This window comes from Ursus arctos, unplaced genomic scaffold (assembly GCF_023065955.2).
Source record: "Ursus arctos isolate Adak ecotype North America unplaced genomic scaffold, UrsArc2.0 scaffold_12, whole genome shotgun sequence".
Lineage (NCBI taxonomy): Eukaryota > Metazoa > Chordata > Mammalia > Carnivora > Ursidae > Ursus > Ursus arctos.
This window is the reverse complement of record NW_026622786.1, coordinates 56115925-56138069: the sequence shown is the minus strand read 5'-3', so window position 1 is coordinate 56138069 and position 22145 is coordinate 56115925. Positions and strand designations below refer to the sequence as shown.

At 40.0% G+C, this 22145-nt stretch overlaps 1 protein-coding gene across 20 annotated transcripts in view; it reads left to right on the top strand.

The window, feature by feature from the left end:
• The window catches only part of NFIA (nuclear factor I A), a 367666-nt gene that overhangs the window by 167666 nt on the left and 177855 nt on the right, over positions 1 to 22145 (top strand). For 13 of the 20 annotated variants that reach the window (XM_048220512.2, XM_048220510.2, XM_044383808.3 and 10 more), the window contains exon 3: positions 21682 to 21747. The exons of the other annotated variants lie outside the window; for them this stretch is intronic. In XM_048220512.2, coding sequence (XP_048076469.1) covers positions 21682 to 21747 — 66 coding nt within the window. The remainder of the gene's footprint in view (positions 1 to 21681; positions 21748 to 22145) is intronic. 20 annotated transcript variants of the gene reach the window in all.

The following is a 22145-nucleotide window of genomic DNA, read 5'->3' as shown; positions in this document are numbered from 1 at the left end:
GGCAGTGGAAGATGCGTTGCTTCCCGTGTTAGAATAACCACGTCTAAATAGGATCAACTCTTTGTCTTTTATTGTTGCTATTGTTGATTTTTGTCCTGGTATCTACTACCGCCTGCCCCTCTCCCCAAAAAAAGCAATGAATAATTATTGGCTAATTTGACATTTCTTGATGGCATTTGTAATTCAGATATAATCCTTCCTTAAAATAAGTATAGGCATTATTTTTTTCAAAATCCGTTTACTATTTCTGTAAATTTGGGTTTCTGTTTTGTTTGACTATTTTGTTGTTGCTGCTGAAGCCGCTGGTGTTTTGCAGCGGGGCACACCTGGGGCGCAGCTAGGTGTTCGAGTCAGACTGCATAAACATCAACGTGCTTGCATGAGTGTATTTCATGTCCTTCTTTTTACATCATTTGTGGCACTGCAAGTGAGATTGTAATTCCCAGAGGGTTGGGACAGTTCATTCAAAGGCCAGCCCACCTATGTTTATAGTAGTTCTCTGTGATATAATTGTAACTAATTTCCACTGTTGTTTTTGGAGAAAACAGTAGACTGTAATTATGTGTTAGCACTTTTTAAACAGCTCCCTGCATTGTCATATTATTTTAAACGGGCTCTGTTTTAAAATAACCTTTCATGTTTTGATTGCAAGAATATAGCTTACACGGGTCTGTAGTTAACAAAATACAAGGATCTAGTAAATGACAGAGCGTCAACACAACTCTGAAAGCATTTGTTCAACATCTCTAGTGCTGCCCTAGGTTTAGAGGGGAAGATAGGGGCAAAGTAGAAATTCCGTGTTCTTTAACAGGTGATCAGTCCTACTGGATAGGCAAGATATTACATAGAATGGGGCACCTGGGTGACTCAGTCGGTTAAGCGACTCCCTTCGGCTCAGGTCATGATCTCAGGGTCCTGGGATCGGCCCCCACATTGTCAGACCCCGCAGTCAGTGGGGAGTCTGCTTTCTCCCTTTGCCTCTGCCCCTCCCCCTGTTCGTGCACACACACACGCACACTCTCTCTGTCATATAATTAAGTAAAATCTTAAAATAAAATCTTAAAGATATTACATAGAATAGCTAAGCCCCCACATGCCAGTTATAGAAATGTCAGAATGCTACATTTGAAGCCTAGCATATTTCATGTTTGTGGTTCACTCATAGGAAGTCTCAGAGCACACTTAGGGTGAAGTCCCATCTTCCAGGGTTAAGACCAGCAACACCATTTTGTCTTTTGGTAAATGTTGCCCGTATCTTCTTCAAATGGCAAATATCTGCATATAGTTAGTCATCTGGACACACCCTTCCCCTGCTACATTTTGTTGCCATATTAGTAATAGAATTTTAGTGTTGATTTAAAAGACAGTCTGCCTTAAAGCAGATTGCATCGTTTGCACACTGTGAATTGTAATTAAAGTGTAAGGGGTGCTTATTATGTCAACAACTGGCATGAGAACTCCGGAGCAGCAGGTGACCCCGAGCATGTGACGTTTGTGACAGCTAGGATCCCCTTTTCACTGGCTTAGCCGTCTGAAAGTCCAAATTGAAAGAAGCCCAGAGGCTGTATATTTCATTAGATCCCAGGGGAAGTACAGGATAGAGCTTCCTTCTGTTCTCCTGGGAGGTCGCCAGAAAGTTTGTAGAGCTCTGTTTCTGTCAGAGGCTCAAAAGAGAAAAGAAAAAGCACACACAAAACAAAACAAAACACCATACACACCACAAAACCATCCACCAATCACCCCCAGGACCATAAATTTGACATTTCCCACAGTCTCTCTGAGACCACAGTGTTGCTGCGTCAGCAATATGCCCCTTGCTTTGAATGGTATGAAAGGAAGGCTCAGGGTTCTAGCATTTTAAAAAACGTCTCCTCTTCCCTAGGCAGTGGCATCAAACCATGAAAAATTATCAAGTACGGATATCATATGATTTGCTTTACTTTCACATTATGTATCACAATCTCCTCACCTTCTAGAATGGGATAGAAGGCCAAATTTAGAAAGATGAAACCACACGAATAATGACGGAAACAGACCAAGGAGACATGCCATATGTATTTCAGTTCTTACGGTGCTGGGTAAACCATTTGAAACAGTGGTCCCATTACAGGTACGTTACTGGAGGAGGCTCAGAAGCTTTTGAGACTTGAGTTGTGTTGGATCCCACAGTGAGTACAGACCCTCCCTTAAGGTGTTCGTTTTGGTGGAAGGTTTTGGTCTTTAGTCATCTTGGAACCTGACTGGCAGTTGCTGGAGTGAATAGAAAAGGCGAATCCTTTTTTCTTGGCACCTCACATGGGATCATGGGCTTCTTACTATCACAGGCACGGAAACTGTGGTCCTCTGTTGCTTAACTTTGGTAATGTACATCTTTTGGGAGTTGATTTTGAATTTGAGACTCAAGCCTCCCACGTGAATTTGACGTGGCTCCTGCGAGTCTGTCCTCAGGAAGACCAAAATTTAAGCCCCATAGAAAGTATTTCTAGCCCTACGTATATACGTACCATACTTGTTAGTCCCTAAGTGTTGTTACATTGAAAGCAGAAAATAAGAATTCTCTGAACGCAGACTCCGTTTTCTATACGTGCTTTATTTTTTTTTGGTCAAGACAAGTGTTAACAGTCACCGTGTGTATGCTTGTGTGTGACTGCGTGTGCTCTCATGCTGGCCTGGGAAGAGAGTTGCAAGGCTCGAGAGAAAAGGAGGCACCGTTTTTATAAATGCGGTAAAAAAATGAAAACTGTTGAGAGCTGCCTTCAAGTATTGTTATTAAGGGCCTGCCAGTTGTCGCTTATTGTCCGCCCATTTTGGCAAATTTGCAAAATGACTATTTTCTTTTTGTTTATATTTTTTCAAGTTCCATTCCTTTATTCAGCCAGAGGGAAACCCAATAACCTTAGCAGAATTTTACTTCAGTTACCTAGAGAGATAAGAGAAGAACAGGTCGGAGGGATGTGACCGGAATTTGTCTGTGCTGCCTCAGGTTAGCTAGCTAACATCAGTTTCTGTAGCAATATAAGTGTGCAGAGCTGGAAAATTGTCCCAGGTCATGAATTTTCCATTTCTTACTTAGCTGCCTATGTGAAGTTTTCTTTCCCTCTCATTGTATTATTTAAATACTTAATCTTTATTCTTAGTTCAGCATCCTGCGTCAGATGTCCTTACCTCCCTTGAAAGTGTGCAATATATTGTTTTCTCATCTGTACAAAACCACATCACTTCGTGGATATTCTAAATACAGTCTGTTAGTATATAGCCCTAATAAAAGGTGAATATATAGCCATTTTCAGAACTTTGGCAAATTTTAGAAATAGCATTCTCAACTTTAGGCCAGGTTTTGGAAAAAAGACTTTTAAGAGTATCTGATTGTGCCTACATCAAGCCAAAGGTAAAAGCTGTTCTGTTGAGTGAAAATAGGGCGTGGCAAACATGCTACATATTGGAACTGGTCTCTTGCCTCACAACTTTTTCAACATAGTTTCAATATCCATCTCCTAAAATGTATGCTACAATGAAAACCAAAAAGGAAGTTTTCATATCTTATTTTTAATGATCTAAATGTAACCTTTGATGTCCTTTTGATGTTGTTCTATTCTCATTGACTGCAGCTTTACTAATACACTAGTCCAAACATAGCTATGTCACTCTTGCATATACTTGTGAAGTGTTCTTGCCTTCCAATATATATCAAGGAGTTGTCAGTAATTATGAAACCAGAGATGCAGAAGCCCATCATCACGTACTACAGAAATTTTCTATAGGATTGACTTAAAAGGATTTACATTAAATAACATTTTAAACTTAACCTTATTCCATCTACTCCAGATAACAGGAAATGTTTTTAAAAGCTGGTCCCAAAATATTTGCAAAGAATTGTCAGAATTGTCTCATGATTCGAATAATCTACTTCCCTTTTAGAGTCCTATTTTTGTTGGTTTATGTTTCAAATATTGCATTGATAGGATTATTGTGAGCACGGGAGGAGACCATTTGGCCACTGGTGATAGAGACAGGGAAGTTGCTCTCTCATATGTAACCATTTCATGAATTGTAGCCCTCATTGAAAAAAATCCAACATGTTTTCTGACTGGGTTTTGTTTCTGCTAGGAGGTAGAAAAGTCTATAAGCCATCTCTGGGATAGCCCTTGCTTAAAAGTCTTACCCAGTCTGGCTCCTCCCCTCTATTCCTCTCTTCAAGGTCACTTACTGAGCATTTACTATGTGCACACTGCAGGCAAGTAGGAGCCTTGTGCCCTCAAGGGTTTACAGCTTGTTGGGAAGGCAGATGGGGGATTATACACACAGAGAAATGAAATAGGAGCGGAGCCCTGTTCTTACCAGGCTGTGGGGAGCCAGAGGAAGGGAGTGATTAATTTTGCCAAGAGGAAGGAAGAGGATTCTGTCTTCATCCTCTTCTATCCTGAATTACCTTCTAAATTCAGGACAGGGATCTGCGCCGTATAAATGTGACTAACAGGGCTCGGGAAAGAATGCAGTTACTTTCTATGCCCAAATAGGGTGTTGGCGAAAACAGGATAAAAGCAAAGTCAGAACTATACAAATTGACTGAAATCTTTTCAAGTATTTGATAGAAGGCCTTGGGTTAAGTGTTAAAGCTTTAATTAATGTATTTTAATGGCAACTGAGGGTTAATAAACCCGACGGGCATTGCCCTAGTTATCAACATGTTGTGGCCATACAGTTGGGAATAGCGGTGCGGGCTTTTTTGTGCAATACGGTCAGGTTCATTAAACTTTGCGATAGTCTGCCACTCATTCCTGAGGCAGGAGAACTTTTGAGTTTGCGATAGATCGTGCTGTGTTGCAGTTTTGCTGTTAAATTGGGCTAAAATTGAGCCTACTGAAAAAAATTGTATAAAAAATGGAAAAAGTGTGGGGCGCCTGGGTGGCTCAGACAGATAAGTGATGGAGACTCATGATTTTGGCTCAGGTCATGATCTCTGGGCCGTGAGTTCGAGCCCCACATCGGGCTCCACCCACTTAGTAAGGAGTCTGCTTGACGTTCTCTCTCCCCCTCTCTCTCTGCCCCTCCCCCCACTCATGCTCTCTAAATGAATAAATAAGTAGATTAATTAATTAATTAATAAAATCTTCTAAAAAATGGAAAAAGTGGAGTTTTGAATTAATGAATTGTTCAATCAGGGCAGAGGTCCAGTTTGAACAATTTAAGCCACAGACACCTCTCCCAGGAAGGCTGTGTCTACACTCTCATGGTCATTGCCCCAGTGTTCTGCTTTGCTTTTCTCGTTCTAAAGGCATGGGGCCTATTTTCCATATGATTTTTCAGCAAATATTTGTACCTGTTTATTTTATTTTCTCAAGAAACTTTTGAGAAGGGTTTTCGGTGTAGCGCACACCGGGGACCCTGTTTCTCTCCGCGTTGGTGCTGTCCAGTGTTGAGCAGCTGGCGGTTTGCTGCAGAGGATGAATGTCCTAACTCCGTAGACTGTCGGGTTACAGTGCTGTGGGTATGATGAGTGCACAACTCTGTGAACCTTCTAGTCACTGTTCTGTCTCCAGGGTTCCCCAGAGTGTTTGGCGCACAGTAAGTGCTCAACAGGTATTTGGTTTTATTGATGGAATGATATGCTGACTGAATGCTTAGAGTATATCATTAAGGAATTAAGTTGAGCTTTCATTTCGTTGGTTGCTGGATTTGTAGTATTTTAATCCTGTATATGACAACATTTCACAAATTAAATCAGACTCCTCCGTGGCATTGGAAGTCCCATTTACTGTTTTGCAATCCAGTAGTTGCTGGGGACATCCAGTTCTTAGGAAAACATGATTGAGACTTAAAGAATTGAGACATTTTAGGGAAAATCGAGGTCTCATGGACTTTAATAGCCTTAAAGATGAGGTAAATGGGATTCAGGTTTACCAAGCTTTTAACAATCGATGCTGGGTCCCAGATTTCCTGATTCTGAACTTGGTGTTCTTTTCTTTTCTTTCTTTTTTTTTTTTTTTTTTTGGATATTAAGTCAAATACCTTCAAGTTTTTCCCCTCTATTGCTCTCACTTTTGATCTCTCGTTCGTGAATGCTTTCTTTAGACCAAACAGGGAATAATAAAGTACTCCAGTAGAAGAGAACTCAGGGGTGAGCTGCACGTGGAATTGTCACAGGCCAGGCCCTAACGGAAGGTGCAGCCAACAACAACAAAAACAAAACAAAAAAACAAAAAACAAAAAAAGAAAGAAAGAAAGAAAAAAAGTCCCACCAAGCTGGCGATCCGCCTTCCATGCAAAGGTTATTTTTCTTATTACAACAAAACTAATTAGTGGATTTTTCTAATGTAAGAAAATGTTGCTGTTAGTAAAAGTTTCCTCAGTGTGCCAGAAAGCAGATGGTGGCAGTGAACAGTGTTTTCCTTTGCCAGGTTTTGTATATGCTTTCTAAACCTGCAAGAGATTTTGCTTTTCCAGATTCAGACTTCTGATCTTTTTTATTTTTCCACAGAAATAGAAACTTATATTTAAATGTACTTGCATCATGTGGCCTGTTTGACATATCATGGTTACTTGAAAATGTTGAGTAACATTTAATGTTCTGCATGAATTTCTTCTCCGGGAGTCTCGTTGTTCTATGCTTTCTCTCCTTACGGAAATCAAGAGTGTGTGCCTGGAGAGTGCCACAAAAATGAGTTTTGATGGGGTTATGGAAAGCAATGTATAAGATTTTCTTTATGTGGAAATCTTTTTTATTTTGTTTTGTTTTGCTTCCAATTACTGTGTAAATACCAGCTTTTCTCAGGAAGGTTCCTGAGAGCCTGCCTCTATTCATTATGACATCAGCGTTTGTATCGTTTTGAATAATTCATTTCCCTATCTACTACTGGTGAGATGTTACTCTCTGTTAATGTAGAATTTTCTTTTGGCCTGTTTTTTAAAATGAAATTCCTTCCAAATATGTTTGTGTAAAGTCTTCCCCTGTGAAGTCAAAGCATGTCCGTACAATACCACGATGGCAGGTATTAAAACAAAGTGCTTTCTGATTTTTCAGGCCAGTTGGGAGAATACGCGGCTGCAGTGGGGGGTAGACGTGAGGCAGTTTTGTATGGTAGAGACTTACGGCTTTGTTGACTAAGACTCCAGACATTTTTCCCTTTCTACAGCATTTCCATTTAGAGGGGAAAAGGAAATCATGACATCATTAGGTTAGTTGTTAAAGTAGAAAATAAAAGTGGAAAATGGAAACCAACCCAGTGATATTGTTGAAATCATTTGGGTGAAACGTTAACAAGAAAGAATTGTCCCCAAGTTACGAAATGGAAAAGTCTTATGAAATGATGTGCTGTTGGTGGAGATGATAGCCAGCATCAAAGGAAAAGAAAGAAAAACATCCTTCCTATGTTAAGGGGATGCCGAGACCATTCCATCCATTCCCCAGGACTATCCTGGCAATTCAGAGATGCCCAGCAGGGAGTTATATTACCCTTCATGCTGAATTAACTGATTTTTACTTGTAACTTTCCCCCTGTCTGTTACAAATAAAATTTCCTATCCCATTGGAAGAACTGCTGTATCCGACCTCAGTTCAAATGATACCACTTCTTTTGTTACTGCTTCTTTTTTTTCTTTTTTTCTTGCTATTGTTTCTTCTTTTTCTTTGTTTCCCCCACTTACTGTTTGTGTTTCTCTTCTTTTCTGGTAACCAAAAAATAGAACAGGACAGAGTTTAGAAAGGACGTTCATAGGTTCCAACCAAAAATGGTCTAGCCACTGTTTATTCTTTGCTTATCTTAAGATGTAGATTTGAAAAGATGGTGGTGATATTGAAGTCACTGGAAACATAGGTCAGGGCCTTGGCTGTGGGAATGCTGCAGGGGTTGAAATGGGGCCTCATGAAGCCCAGCAGGGCCAGGGAGTAGAGGTGAGGATGTGTGAAAGTGGGGGCATGACTGGCAGGGAGAACTGCTGGCTTCTGTTGTATACGCTGGTCCCTACACCTCCCTATAAGCTTTTGCTTGTACACAGGCTTTCCACCATGACCAAAAAATTGGAAAAACCATACATCCCAGGGATTGGTCATTTTCGTTGACTATAAAACAAACAGATAAGCCATTTCTTATTTATAGAAATATCCCCCCATCCTCCCCTGATAAACTTTGGAAAGGGTTCTGACTTAGAGAGACTCAATGGTACTACCACCAGTGGAGATGGGGGAAGTAGGTACTTTTAAAAAAACAAGTGATGTACACTTTTCTAAGTGGTATAGAGCTGAATGAATGGAATTCTTCGTCAACATTAAGAGCTACCTTGGGACTGAATAAAAGCTCACAGTGCTTTTGCACACAGTAGGTGATCAGTAAATGTTTGATGGACTGAAATGAGCAAGCTTCTTCTTCCTAAGAATAACTAATTAGTCATTGCATAGAGTGGCGATGATTTTTAAACAAGGAATCAGCGTAAAGATCAAATCGCCCACTTGGAATTTTTGATGAGGAATAGCTGCTGAAATAGCACCTGATACTAGACTTCCCAGAACACATGATTTTTAAATCAAAATAAATCCAGGTGACAAGAAACTTTTATTTTAAAAGCATATCCTCGGGGCACCTGGGTGGCCCAGTTGGCTAAGTGTCTGCCTTCGGCTCAGATTGTGATCCCGGGGACCCGGGGTCCAGCCCCGTGTCATTGTCGTTGGGCTCCGAGCTCAGGGGGGAGTCTGCTTCTCCCTCTCTCTCTCTGCCCCCCAGCCCCAACCCCTGCCCCAGCTCGCGCTCGCTAGTGCTGTCTATCTCAAATGAATAACTAAAATCTTTAAAAATAAATAAACAAACAAACAAACAAATAAACGCACGTCCTGAAGAGATTTCATTTGGCTAATCTGACCTAAACTATCACTAGGCATTGAAGACAGTTTAATTGTAGGATCATTACTAAGCAGATTATTCATCCATACTGAGTTCCTGAAGTGGAAAATACTTATCCCCCACCCCAGCGTCACCACAGAAAAGAACGTAGATTGTGTCCTAAAATGAAAACAAAAATGCAGATAAATGAACTTTAAATGAACACGTGAGCTCAACTGGTCCCTCATTATGTTCAGGTAGTAGGACCCCACAGTCAGTGGTGGATTTCTAAAAGCTTTTCCGGATTTCAAAGCTCCATGAGTGAATTCATGTGTTTAAATGATCTAGGTTTGTTTTTTTCTTGTTATGTAGAATGTTTGCAGTTTTCTCATTTGTATCAACTCGCACATTTTTGAAATTTTATAATTCAGTATAGTTTTGGTTATAGATTAAAGTTCACTGACTAATCTTTTTAGCATGTTCAACTGCTTCATGAGAGATACACAGAACTTGATGGTTTCCAAGTGTGGTTCAAACATCCAAAGCACTTGAGATTAGCACCATGTGAAGAAATTTTAAAATATTGTACTGCAATTAATTTTAAATAACTTAGCACTGCATATGTCAAGGAGAAAGCCATGATAGGATCCAAATGGAAACTCCTGAAAGTGAAATGATTCAGTACATTTAAATCATTTTATCTATCATAAAGACATAGAAGCAAAACATATATGATTTCTTTCTCCTTGCAAAAGGCTTGGGTGAATTGGTAGAGAATCAGATATCACTTGAGCTTTGTTATGATACTATGGGAAGTCTGAGAACCGTTTTTTGGTTGGTCAAATGGTAACTCCCCTTATTCATGCATATTCGTTATAGGTTCAGAAACCAAGTTATTAGGGAAGAGTTATTGTCAGTATGTACTTTAAAGATTATATGGGGCATCTGGGTGGCTCAGTCGGTTAAGTGTCTGCCTTCATCTCAGGTCATGATCTCAGGGTCCTAGGATGGAGCCCCCCTGTCAGGCTCCCTGCTCAGCGGGGAGCCTGCTTCTCCCTCTCCCTCTGCCCCAGCTCATGTGCTCGTGCTCTCTCTCTTTCTCAAATAAATAAATAGAATCTTTTTTGAATGTGAGGGTAGAATCTTTTTTAAAAAAACATTATACATTATATATCTTTTTAAAAAGATTATATATTATGTATCTTTTTTAAAGATCATATATTATATATGATCTATAATATATATTACATATTATGTATTAGGGGAAATTATATTACAAATTATATTACATATATATATGTAATATATATATATATGTACTAGGGGAAGTGTATATATATATATATATATATATATATATATATATATATATGTACTAGGGGAAGTGTATCTGAAATATTTTTTAACAAGTATTATTTTAAACCCTAGGACCTAGGACCTAGACTGAATTCTTTAAGGATACCTTAGTCAGTAGCTCCTAAAACACAATGTTTTCTGGGCTCTGGATGACATGGTGAATCAAGGTCTAAAGAGAAAACATTGCTTATGACCTTCTGTGGTCAGGGTTGGCCAAGTCACTGAAGATAAACATTTGTGACTCTTAGCGGGCTATTTGCGGTCATTTGTAAAGTAAAGAAGAGACAGTCTTTGACTTATAATGATTATTGCACTCATGTTTTTTTCTAATTGCACTTATAATTGGCAGTAAATAGGAAAATATCACCCAGTCCCTTTTGATGAAATAGGGTCCCAGGCTTGATTGCAGCCAAAAGACCAACCACTGGATTGCTCATGATCTATTTCAAATTAGAATTCTAGGGCTGCAAAGAATCTTTACAGGATACCTAACACCCCCCTCCTTCTGGTCCAGGAAACAGGCCTTCTGACCTCTGTAGGGTCTTCTCTTACCACGTAGACTATACCACCATCCCGTCTTGCAGGCTCCCCAAAGCCAGAAAATCCACCCAAAATATCTGTTGACATCTGAGATGGGCCCTGTTGTATTTCATGACCCTGAGAGAGCTATTTTTTCACTTTTTGATTTCCATCCCATTTCAACAAACATCTATTAGTACCTATATGTTCCAGATACTGTGCTGTCTGGCAATAAAAATAATGAGGCAGGAAATAAAAGGAGGTAGTCAGTGCGATTCTTTCGCCAGTTTATATACTTTTGAAAACCTGCTTCCGTGCAGTGTGCAGTGAGAGAATTATTGCTCTTATATAATTTACAAGGCATTTAAAATCACGCCACTTGGTTCTCATAATCTTGAAACTCGGGCGTTTAGAAGATGAGGAGAAGCAACGGGGCTTGCCCAATGGCCAAAAGAGGCCTGAGACCCAGACTTGCTAATACCTTTGCCTCCTTGGCTTGTCCCCAGTTGCCTCTGTTAGAACTGCCCTTCCTGTTCAAAGGGAGGATACCGGGCCTGATTAGAAATACCGTTCGGCACTGTCTATGAAATTGTTTCTATGGGGAAAATCTGATTCAAAAAAAACTATTTTGGTATTTTCCACCATGCCCAACAATGCCAATTATACAATAACAGCTCCCCATTTCTCTTAAAAGGACTCTGTCTCAGCTTCCCATAGCTCCCTAGAAAAGCGGATCCCAGCCATTACCGCCAACAGTTAGCATCCAGGCTCCTGTAAATTTTGTTACGAGCCTGCATTTAGTGGTACTGATTCCTGCTAACAGAGGATAAAAGCAATTAGGCGTGTGCACAATGACGTGCTGCTGTACATTGATTTCACCAGGAGATAGGACTCAATCAAGAGGAGATGCCGCAGAATCTTGATTGTATTTTTATTAGCCGCATAGACTGAGAGCTCGCTGAGAACAGAGACCTCACCTTTTAAACTTTTGTGTCTCTATACCAGAAATGGGGTGAAGGGCACACAGTGGGTGCATTAATGAATGCAACGACTTCATGAATGGAATGGGTAGGCCCAAGGTCAAGGAATCTTTTTTTTTAAGATTTTATTTATTTATTTGACAGAGAGACAGCCAGAGAGAGAGGGACACAAGCAGGAGGAGTGGGAGAGGAAGAAGCAGGCTCCCAGGGAGGCAAGGAGCCTGATGCGGGGTTTGATCCCAGGACCCTGGGATCATGCCCTGGGCGGAAGGCAGACGCTCAATGACTGAGCCACCCAGGTGCCCCCCAAGATCAAGGAATTAAAAAGGAAGCAGTTACTGTTTCAGGAAAAGGTCCCAGTGTCATTTTCCCCCTTGGTTCAGAGTAGTGGTGCGAACACTGCCAACACTGAAGAATCCCAGACTTGTCCAAAATCTCCAGTTCTCTTCCTCCCCAGGGGTGGAATTCATAACACACTGATAGACGGTCCTGTTTTCGCAAACGCTTCAGGATAAAGACCAAAAAGAAACAAAAAACTCCCGAACGTCCTGATTTACCCAGCTGCAGAGTCTAACCTTCTCATGAAGGTGTCTGCATTTTTTAGGCAAATTGTTACTATGCCGTTTTCACTCCTGTTCTTTCACAGAATTATTCTCTGGTTATGGATGTGACGGGTCCAGTCATTTGATTTTTGAGAGTTCGGTTGTATAGTCGGGAGATTTAAACCTCTTCTACTTGTGTTTTCCCCGTGCCCCTCATCCCTGGTCTCCCCTCTTAATCCCCTTTCCCCTTTTTGCCTTTCCGAGCAGGGAACTGTCACAGCACACCCCACCACACCACCTTGTCATCCCAAATTCCGTGGGAGCCCGAGCTCTGGGGGTCTTCTTGAGGCCTTAACCTTACTTTTAGACAGTTGTCATTATCTTTGTCTAAAGGTCATAGCCAAATTGAATAAAAGGAAAGCTGTGTTTTCCTGTCGATGCACAAAGGCAGTATTGACTTCCCTAATCCAGTTTGCTGAGGGGTGAGAGAATTAAATTAGATATCTAAGCACAGAAATTGAGAGCCTTTGAAAACAAAGATAAGGAGACAAGACTGTATTTTCCCTTTTCCTGGGAGCTCTGGACTCAAGATTTTACAGGTGTGTCACCTGATCCCTGGCCTGCATCGATCAAAACTGGGCCAATGCATATTTAATTAGCAAGGGGACCCTGGCTGCATTATAGCCATCATCCCTATATTGAATGGACTGTCAGACTTTCTGCACACTTCTCCACCCCCACCCTCCCCTCCAGCCATGCCCCCTCCCTTGCCTCCTTGTTCGGGAAGCTTCTGCATTTTGTCTGAGCGGCTAAAAAGTTTCTTTGTTTTTAGCTGCTGATGCATACAGCACCACTGAGGAGAATACAAACAAGTAGAGTCCTAACGTGTTTATTTTGTCTAGGAAGACAAGCTAAACCAATTCGATTCCTCTGGTAAACCCTGTTGAAAACCAACAAGAAAAACGAAAAGAAAAGAAATACACTGTTCGATTTTTCACGTATAGATTTTTTTTTAAAGAGTTGGTTATATTAGGATTAAAAAAAAAGGATCCTAGGATAAATAATAATAGGATTAAAGAATACTTTTTTTATTATGATTCTTTTCTAGAAATCTGGTTTTTGATCATTAGGTGGGGCACATTTGCAGTTTTTTAAATTTGTCAGTCCAGTTTGCATGATAAAATTCACCATTCTGTCCTGAGCCTATCATGCCTTTAGGAGATCCAGTGAATGTAGAAAAGTTATTTAAGATAGAAGGTGGGCAAAAAGTTTGAGCTCTATGAATTGTTTTTTTTTTTTTTTTTTTTTTTTTTAAGTTTCAAAGGTTTCATGGGAATTCCTACTGGTGGGGATTCTTAAAGTGACAGGAGGTTTGGAGTTTTGCCTCAGACAGGTTATTTCATGGGATTATGGTCACCGTTCATTTTCACACAGGTTACAAAGCCCGAATACCCAGACAGTGTTGTCTGATAAACAGATGTAATGCACCAAGTCTGCTTAGAATAAAGAGCAACAGACTGTGAGCACATGTTTAGGACTCATTTAAACTAATCAGCATAGTCTAGCTCTTAGTTCTGTCTCTAGTCTACTTTTGAGGTAGCTTCTTGCTGGTAAAGTAACAAGGAATTTTTTTCCCCCTGCTACAGTTTGCTGCAGAGACTCATGGGAAATTCATTTGCATACATCTTGTTACAAAGACTGACTACTTCCTGGCTGAGACAAAGTGTTGCCTGATAAACAGACTTAACACACAAATGTCTGTCTGGAATAAACAACGGCAAGCTGAGATTTACATTTCCATTATCAGAGATAATCTCTTTCCCAGCATATGGGAATTAAGAACTTTTTCTTTTAAACCAGGTCCTTGATGCTGATGTTTTATACCAGAATCACATCATGTGTGGGTTGGGTCTGATTTTTAAAAAGAAACAAAAAAACCTCATTGGATGGGAAGATTTATATTGCTGTGGTAAATGGACATTTGTGTGTGGGGGGGACCTATAGTTTTAAAACCAGATTTTCTTGTATTATTTTAGTTGATATCCACAACAATCCTGTTAAATTGCGCCAGGATGGTGATTAGTGTCCCCATTTTACAGATGAGGAAACTGAGATCCAGAGCAGTTAAATTATATAGCTGAGATTTTTTAACACCTTTTTTTTTTTTTTTGGTCATTTCATACTCCTTTAAGTAGTAAAGTATGAATGCAAGAAAAGCTAGCAAGAAAGGCTAATACTTAGTATACATCCTGAGCTTAAAGAGCATAGTTCCCCTTAACAGAGGTCACTTTGTTATTGTAATAAATTTCTTTATAGATATTCAGATACAAGAAAATAATGCATATAGACTATAACTCAACTATGCTTCATTTTCATTTGACACATTTGTTTTTATAACATGAGGGTATAGAGGGAAATTTTCTATTTTAAGTTGTATAGATGACTATGTGAGTAATCTTCAAGTATATATATTCTTCTGTTAAAGAACTCCAACAACTTACTGTTCTAATTAATTTTGGTTGTGAAAAAAGTGACTAAAAGGGGGATATGATGGCTTTTTAAGCAGGTCTTTGTTTACACGTGAGTGGGTAGGTGACTGGTTGACTCAGGAACTTTGGAGTTCTGAATTGATCAACAGGTTACCATCACATTTCCTGTTGTGGGAAAAACAAAACTCAAAATGATTACCTGAATACTATAGTTATTTTAGTCACAAACCCTTGTTGAAGAAAATGTGACAAATTATAAATTTAGTATCATGCTTGCAGATCTTTTATAATCTGCATATTCTGGCCATTGACTTCATACAGAACTTCATTGAAAAAGCTGATCATTACTTGAAATCAGCCTCATGCAAAGATTGAAGGTTTAAGATTGAGTCATTTTGTCGCTTTCAGAGTGACTGAATTTGTCATTTTTAAAGCTTAGAAATGATTCCCCCTCACTGTCATAACACAATAGTTACGCCATTTTATTTTTTTTCTCAACGTGTTAAAACTATATCATTCCACAACCTCCTTGTGCACATAGAAAAATAACACATTTATGAGTAGGTGATAAGACAGTTGACTCACTCTTCAACCTAAACGGTCTCATCATCATACACAGTCCCGACTAAACAGATGGGCTCTGAATATCAACACTAATGCCAAAAACTCTAATTCCTGCAAATTTAATATTTCACAAATTCTTCTTCAGGAAGGCATTTAAAAAAATTTTTCAAGAAAAAAAATGGTAGTAACCTAGATTATGTAACACTCTTAAGTATGCCCTGAAAATGCGATCCAGGGGAATGGCTAAGAGGTCGATCTCCCGAGCAGCTGGCAGCCCCCGGGGTGGTCTGGTGGAGCCCTTCCAAGTCACTGCTGCAGGAACACAGCCTTCCCCCTCCGTCCGAGTCTGGATTAGAGGAGAGGAAGACCCACGTGTGCACGCTAGCCTAATTCTTTCGGACCTAGGGCTTTTCCTCTGCTACATCTCCCCATCTCCCTCTGGCGAAGGACTTGCGTGGCACACTTCGATTACTGCGGTTATCACACACACACACACACACACACACACACACACACACACACACACCCATACAAACACTCCCTCCTAGCTTACTGGGAAAGCGATGGAGATCAAAGTTTGTATTTTAAATCCAATAAAGATAAGACTTCCCATTTAAAGACCCGTGGAGTGTTTCCATTTTTAAAGCTGAGAAAACTTTGATGGTGTGACTCACCTCATGATTTATCTGTGTTAAAAACTAGGTTATTGTATGTTAATTTTTCATTAAGTGGGTCACGACTGTGTACATTAATTGACATTAAATATTGGTTTGGTTATTCACTGAGCTTAAAGGATTTTTATCTATTCTCTGGAAAGCTAATAATAATTGAATATATTTAGTGGCCCCAGATTGAATGATGACATTATAAATCTCTGTTTGTTCTTCACCAGACCATGATGGATCATGTTAGATTCAGCTGATGGTATTGTATTCATCAGTGTTCACGTGTAAGCTGCATATTGCGTATACATATGTGCACCTAGACACTGACAATTCTACATTCTCAGATGAAGGGTTTCGAATAATTTCCTCACACCTCAGGCTTTAAGGTCATGGCGATACTGGGAAAAAATAGATAATAGCTTTAAATTTTAAAAGTCTTAGAATATTTCTTTTGTAACTGTAGGTATAATGACTAATAAATGCGACGGTCATAGCCATTTGCCCTTCCAGATTTCTTTACTATCATAACGTGTGATACTGGATGGTCTCAGTCGAGTATCCTAAACCTTACACTAGCAATCAGAGGGAGAACTATTTTTCCATCATAACATCACGGATGTAGAAAAAATGAACCTTGGTGTGTTTTGGCCTCTTTTGCAAAGAACTCTGTCTTCCTGAACCATAAGAAACAAAACTCACCTGAATTTTGAATATCTTTAAGGGCTACAATTGTGGAGTGTAACTTAATTATATTCAGAGTATAATTACCCCTAGTCCTTATTTTCTTTTCTTCCAGAAATGCTCCTAACTCTTCATTTATTTGCGGCAAAGTACTCATTCCTGTCTTTGCCTTTTCTTTTCACATCACAAACAACTTCCAACTCTCTTAGGTGGAATTTTCACTTTATTTCTTTCATTTGAGTGACTCATTTTTGTTCCTGGATGCCTCTGGCTTCTTCCTATCACCTTTACATTTGGGAGATTTAGAACTGGACATGGAAGTTTAACAAAGGCTTTTCAAACTTCATTTTTAGCCAAATCATACTGTAGGGACAGAGGTTGAAACTTGGGCTGAATTATTTTTCTAATGGAACCAGAATTTGTCCTTTTATGGTCCATGGCCTTTTGTGGATATCTTGATAACTGAATAGGAATTCCGTTGGCTCGTGGCAGGGTGGGGAGGGTTCTTCGCCATGTCCTGTCTGGTCTTCCTTCATCACTTGTTCACCACAGCGGCTGCCGGGATTTTAAGGCACTCCTCAGGTGTCCGGATATGGCAGATTTCTCTCAGCTTTGTATTTTTTGAGTGTGCAAAAAGATCCTCTGTCGTCCATCATTTTAGGCTGCACACATTTCTGGGGGCCTCCGGTGTGTCAGACCCCGTCCTCAGCTCTTGTCATACGGAGGCGCCTCTTGCGGTGTGTCGTCCAGGGGATCATAGGAGGTGATTGTCTGCAACTGCCAAACACTGAGCAAGAGTGCCCACCCACCAACCAGAGGGTGTGCCCGTCTCTCTCTTGCCAGGCCCCACGAAGGGGAACATCAAGCAGAAAGAAAGGCCTTTTTTTGCCCTCCTTCCTCATTTTGTGAGTCCCAATCCCCGGGAGGGATGAACTGAGTATGTTTTTCGGTCGTTGGCCTTGGCCCAGGGTTAGAAAGCCGAACGGCAAGTTCATCTTATTGAAGATTCATCTCTCGAGTTCGGCAGTTAGTGAATCCTTGGCTGGGCCAGGCACCCTTGGAAGGTACTGGGGACAAGACAAGAGTGAGAAAGAACTCTTTTCTTATGGAACTTAGATTCTCATAGGAGATCATTTAAGATCCCTTTAGTAGAAAGAGTATAAATCACACCATAAGAGACGGGTGTACAGTGACGGGACCGGAGAGGAGAAAGTTTAACACCAAGTCGAGTGCAGGGAAGACTTAGCAACATTCCACCTTTGCTTCACGTCTAAAGAACATAAACTGCAGGGAATTGACGTCTATCTTTTTTGCCTGTTTGGTTTTACCCTGTTGACATGTTTTTGTCATTCTTCCCTTCCCAGAGGGAGGAGTCTCTGAAAGTCCAGGCAGAGGGGGAGCAGACCTGAGGTTGGGGCGACTGAATGCATGGATGAGTAGCAAATGCAGCACAAGGCCTCTGTCCCTGCGTTGCACGAGCTCGTGGAAGCAGAGACTGAGATGTCGGCAGTAGGATTTATTTTATTCCTTCCCCCAGTGATTATATGGATAGCGAAATATCTTTGTCTGCGATTGGCTTTTGTATATTTAGATTGAGATGAAAAATGTTTTTCCGTTTGTTCACAGAGAAGTGATTAATCCTACAGCAATATAGCTGTAGCCACCATAACAATGCAGGGATAGATGGCTGCCAGTTCAATGAAGAGGTCTCAACCCAGCCTCCTAGATGCACACCCTGTCTATTTTAGGTTTACATTTCTGCTCATAAATTTTTTAAAAACCCAAAGAAACATTGCTTTTCAAGGTTAGGTTGAAGTCTAAGATTCCTTCAACAAAAAGCAAGTCCCTAGATGGGAAAAAAAATTGATGACCCCTAATGTACTTCCTCACGGTAGCATTTCCAACTCCATCATTTAAACACACTTTAAATAATATTCTCTTCATTGTAATATACAGATCTTCTCTGGCTTTCAACCAGGGAACCGGAGGAAGTCATGCCAGGTAGAAGACAGAAGCTATGAGATATGGCATCCAATTCCATGCAGTCGGGGCTGTTTTCTGGGGCCTCTCATCCTTTCAGGAGGTGGCAATCAACTTGACCATGTGATCATTGTCAAAAAAAAAAAAAAGTAAGCTATGAAGTTAACCAAGGCTTCTGCTAGGTCTCTACCAAGTAGAAAAAAGAAAAGTAAGTTAATCATTAATCTCCACGGTAGTGTTTCCATGCACCTGCTTAAGAGAGCAGCCGTTCACTTTTATCACTTGTGTATTGGTAGAAATTCATTTGCAATTCTGGTCATCTGGTTGGCTCCATACTTAATAGCATTGGTGACCGTTTGCAATACCAGGAAAAGTGTCCATGCATCCTCAGCATAGAGCATCGCCCCGGACAGGGTAGTTCTGTTCCTTGTTGGTTCAAAAAAGAAACGGCCCAAAACAGCCCAGGGTTGAAAGTAACTACGGAAATTTTTAGATCATGTAAATTTCCTTGTCGACCTTTGGCTCTGCCTGTCCCTTACCAGGATAGTGTGTTTTACTGCGCTGTCCTCGGTGGATAGCAGTGTCTCCCGCTTTTGAATAAAACTGGAGAAATTAAATTCCGTTTTCAGTTTGGCTAGATGCCTCCTCCTGTGTGTGTATCTGAGCTTTCAGAAGAGCGCTGCAGCCCCTTTCACACCAACTCTGAATCTTTTCTTGCCTCTCAGTCCTTTGCTGTTTATTTGCTTCTCTTTCTGTGGCTTGGAATTTTAAACCTTGAACACACCTACAGCCATCCTCTGTTGCTGTTCGTTTTCTGTAATCACGTTATGTTTCCATAAAGGTAGGGTGGTGAACCGAGTGTAAAGGAAAAGTCAAAAGAACAAAGAAGTCCATCTTTATATTATTAAAGACATTGTTTTGATCTCATTATCCTTCTTGCCTTAATATTAGTGGATAAATATCGGAAACGCGATTGGCTTTTTATTTATATTTAGATTGAGATGAAAAATGTTTTTCCGTTTGTTCACAAAGAAGTGATTAATCCTGAAGATACTATGTCTAGAAGAAGAACACCGGCTGAGCTGTCATATTTCCACCAGTTAGGTTTGCTGGTATTACTGCAACATAAGTGTTCTATTTGGCAGAATTTTATGTATCCTTTTTGGGATGTGATCAGGAAGAATTTTAACTTTCCCTAAAACAAAATTAAGTATTTTTAAAATTTTAATTATCAATATTAACGGCTTAAAATGTTCTTGGACAAAAATAATGCAAGTATGCCTTTCACCTAAACCATGTTGAAATGCTTCTCAGACTATTTACTTTGTTATTTTTTATGGCAAAAGTATAGGTTCTTTCTGTAGAAAAAGAGAAGGTAGTCATGCCATATTTTTTAACTGCTTGCTATAAAAGTAATATTAATTTATGGAATTAAAATTTCACATATGGTCCGATATAAATTTGCATTTCCCGTTTTCACTGCAGGCTCCGCATTTTATTTCAGGGATCATTCTGAAGGATTTCTCTCAAGCTTTTTTAGCTAGCATGCTTTTGTTTGTGTTTTCACTATGGCAATTGTTACAAAATGATAAAGCTATCACTTTGCCAGACTTAAGTAAAAATTCATCTTTCACATCTTCTGTCATTGGCACTTTTGGATCAGCATAGAATTTTCGCCGTAGTCACCAGGTTAAGATCATCTGAAAACTTAAAGATAGACATTTTCCTTGTAGTACTTCCTTATAATTAAAATCCTCATTTGCTTAAAAGCAGAGAGCCTTTCTAAAGTAATAAATTAGCATTTCTCGACCTAGGGTCACTAGGAGTGCTACTTCTGTTTGCAATATCTCTTAAGAAAGAGAATAATAATGCTATAAATTATTGAAATAGAAGTAGAAACAGAAGTAATATTTTGAAATAGGAGTAATATTTTCAGTTTAATCACAGTTAAGTGTCATGACCTTTTGATCTTGCACTGAACTTCTTGCTGAAATGTGGTCAAATTTTACACAGCCAACTCTAACCCTGTGAAGCCAAAGTAAAATTATTAGCCAGACTTTGCACGGATATAGAGGTTTTTCTAAAAAACATTTCTGTTTGTTTGTTTTTAGATAATGTTATATACTGTTTCAAGTCTCAGCATATGTTTCACAGCACAAAAATTTACCCTTGAAATATTTTGCCTGATTTTTGTCTCCTCCCTCCAAAAAAATGTCTAAGTATGTTTAGATCTAATTCGGTGAGATTCTTTTGCTCTAACTTAACTTGATCTCATCTTTAAAATTAAATGTTATTGCGTCAAAAATGAGCCCAATGAGAAATTACCTGAATTTATTTTTTTAGTTTAGAAAGAATTGTATTTTTAAAATAAAAAAAAAATGGCATTCCACGAAGGTGTGCAGGAACCTGTTTTTGCAAACAAGTCCTCTTAGGAGCTCCCAGAGGCATCAGTACAAGAGGAAAATCTTACTTGCAAAGTGGAGGAAACCTGTCCCTTTCAGAAAGATGCCTTTGAGTGATCCTGTGATTGCAAGGGAACACGCCGGAGTATTAGGACTCTTGTATTTAGTGGCGTTAGTCTGCGTCGTGTGTTGCTGTGGTACAGAGCTAAATATCAACAGAACTTGTTACTGTTGTTTGGGTTGCTTTTATATACCAGCTTCAAAATATGTTTTGACACTTTATTATGTTCTGAATCAAGCTTCAGATGTGTGTAATGAAGGATGAAGTCTTTATCAGACTCTAGTGTATAAATAATGAAGAAGAGCAGTTTGGAAATGGTTTCTCTGTAAGAGAATGGTTTCTGAAGAGTTTCGAGTTATGATCTGGCGTGAGCCAGATGCCGCTGGAGGCATACCCAGAACCGAGCGTCCTCTCTCTGAAGGCACGGGCTGCTGCCGCTGCTTTTCTCCCCCTTTCTTATCTTCCCCTTCCCCTGCTTTTTTTTTTTTTTTTTTTCTCATTCATCTTGTCATTCCTATAATGTTCTCATTCCTAGTTTCCATGCTGAACCTTTTGAGAAAGTCTGGCACCTCTGATCCACTTTCCCTCGCAGACCCTGTAATTTTTGGCTGTATTTTTATGTTTTTCAGATTCAAGTCAATCTGAAAGTCCCAGCCAGCCAAGTGATGCTGACATTAAGGACCAGCCAGAAAATGGTAAGTTTAGTTGGGGACTCTAGCTGCTGCTTTCAGAGTCCAGCGGTAGCCAGGAGCCAACCAAGTACAAGGATTTTGGGGTCTGCCCTATGGCAGCTCATAGTAGGAATGACTTTGATGACTCAAGGAGGTCTCTGGATCATTCTAGCAGCTCCAAGCCCTCCTCCACCCCTCTCCCGAACACCGTCAGGGTCCTCATGAGAACCTTAGTTCCCAAGAGCTTTGATGACTATGAGACAGGTAGGGTTGATTTACCAAATCAGAATCTTCTACAGCACGAGCAAGGAGCCACCGCCTCTCTGTTTCATTTTTCGTTCCTTCTAAGGTGGCGAATGCCCTGCCACCTTCTTCACTGGTGATTTAAGGGCATTACTGACAAATATTTTTGTAGCCTTTCA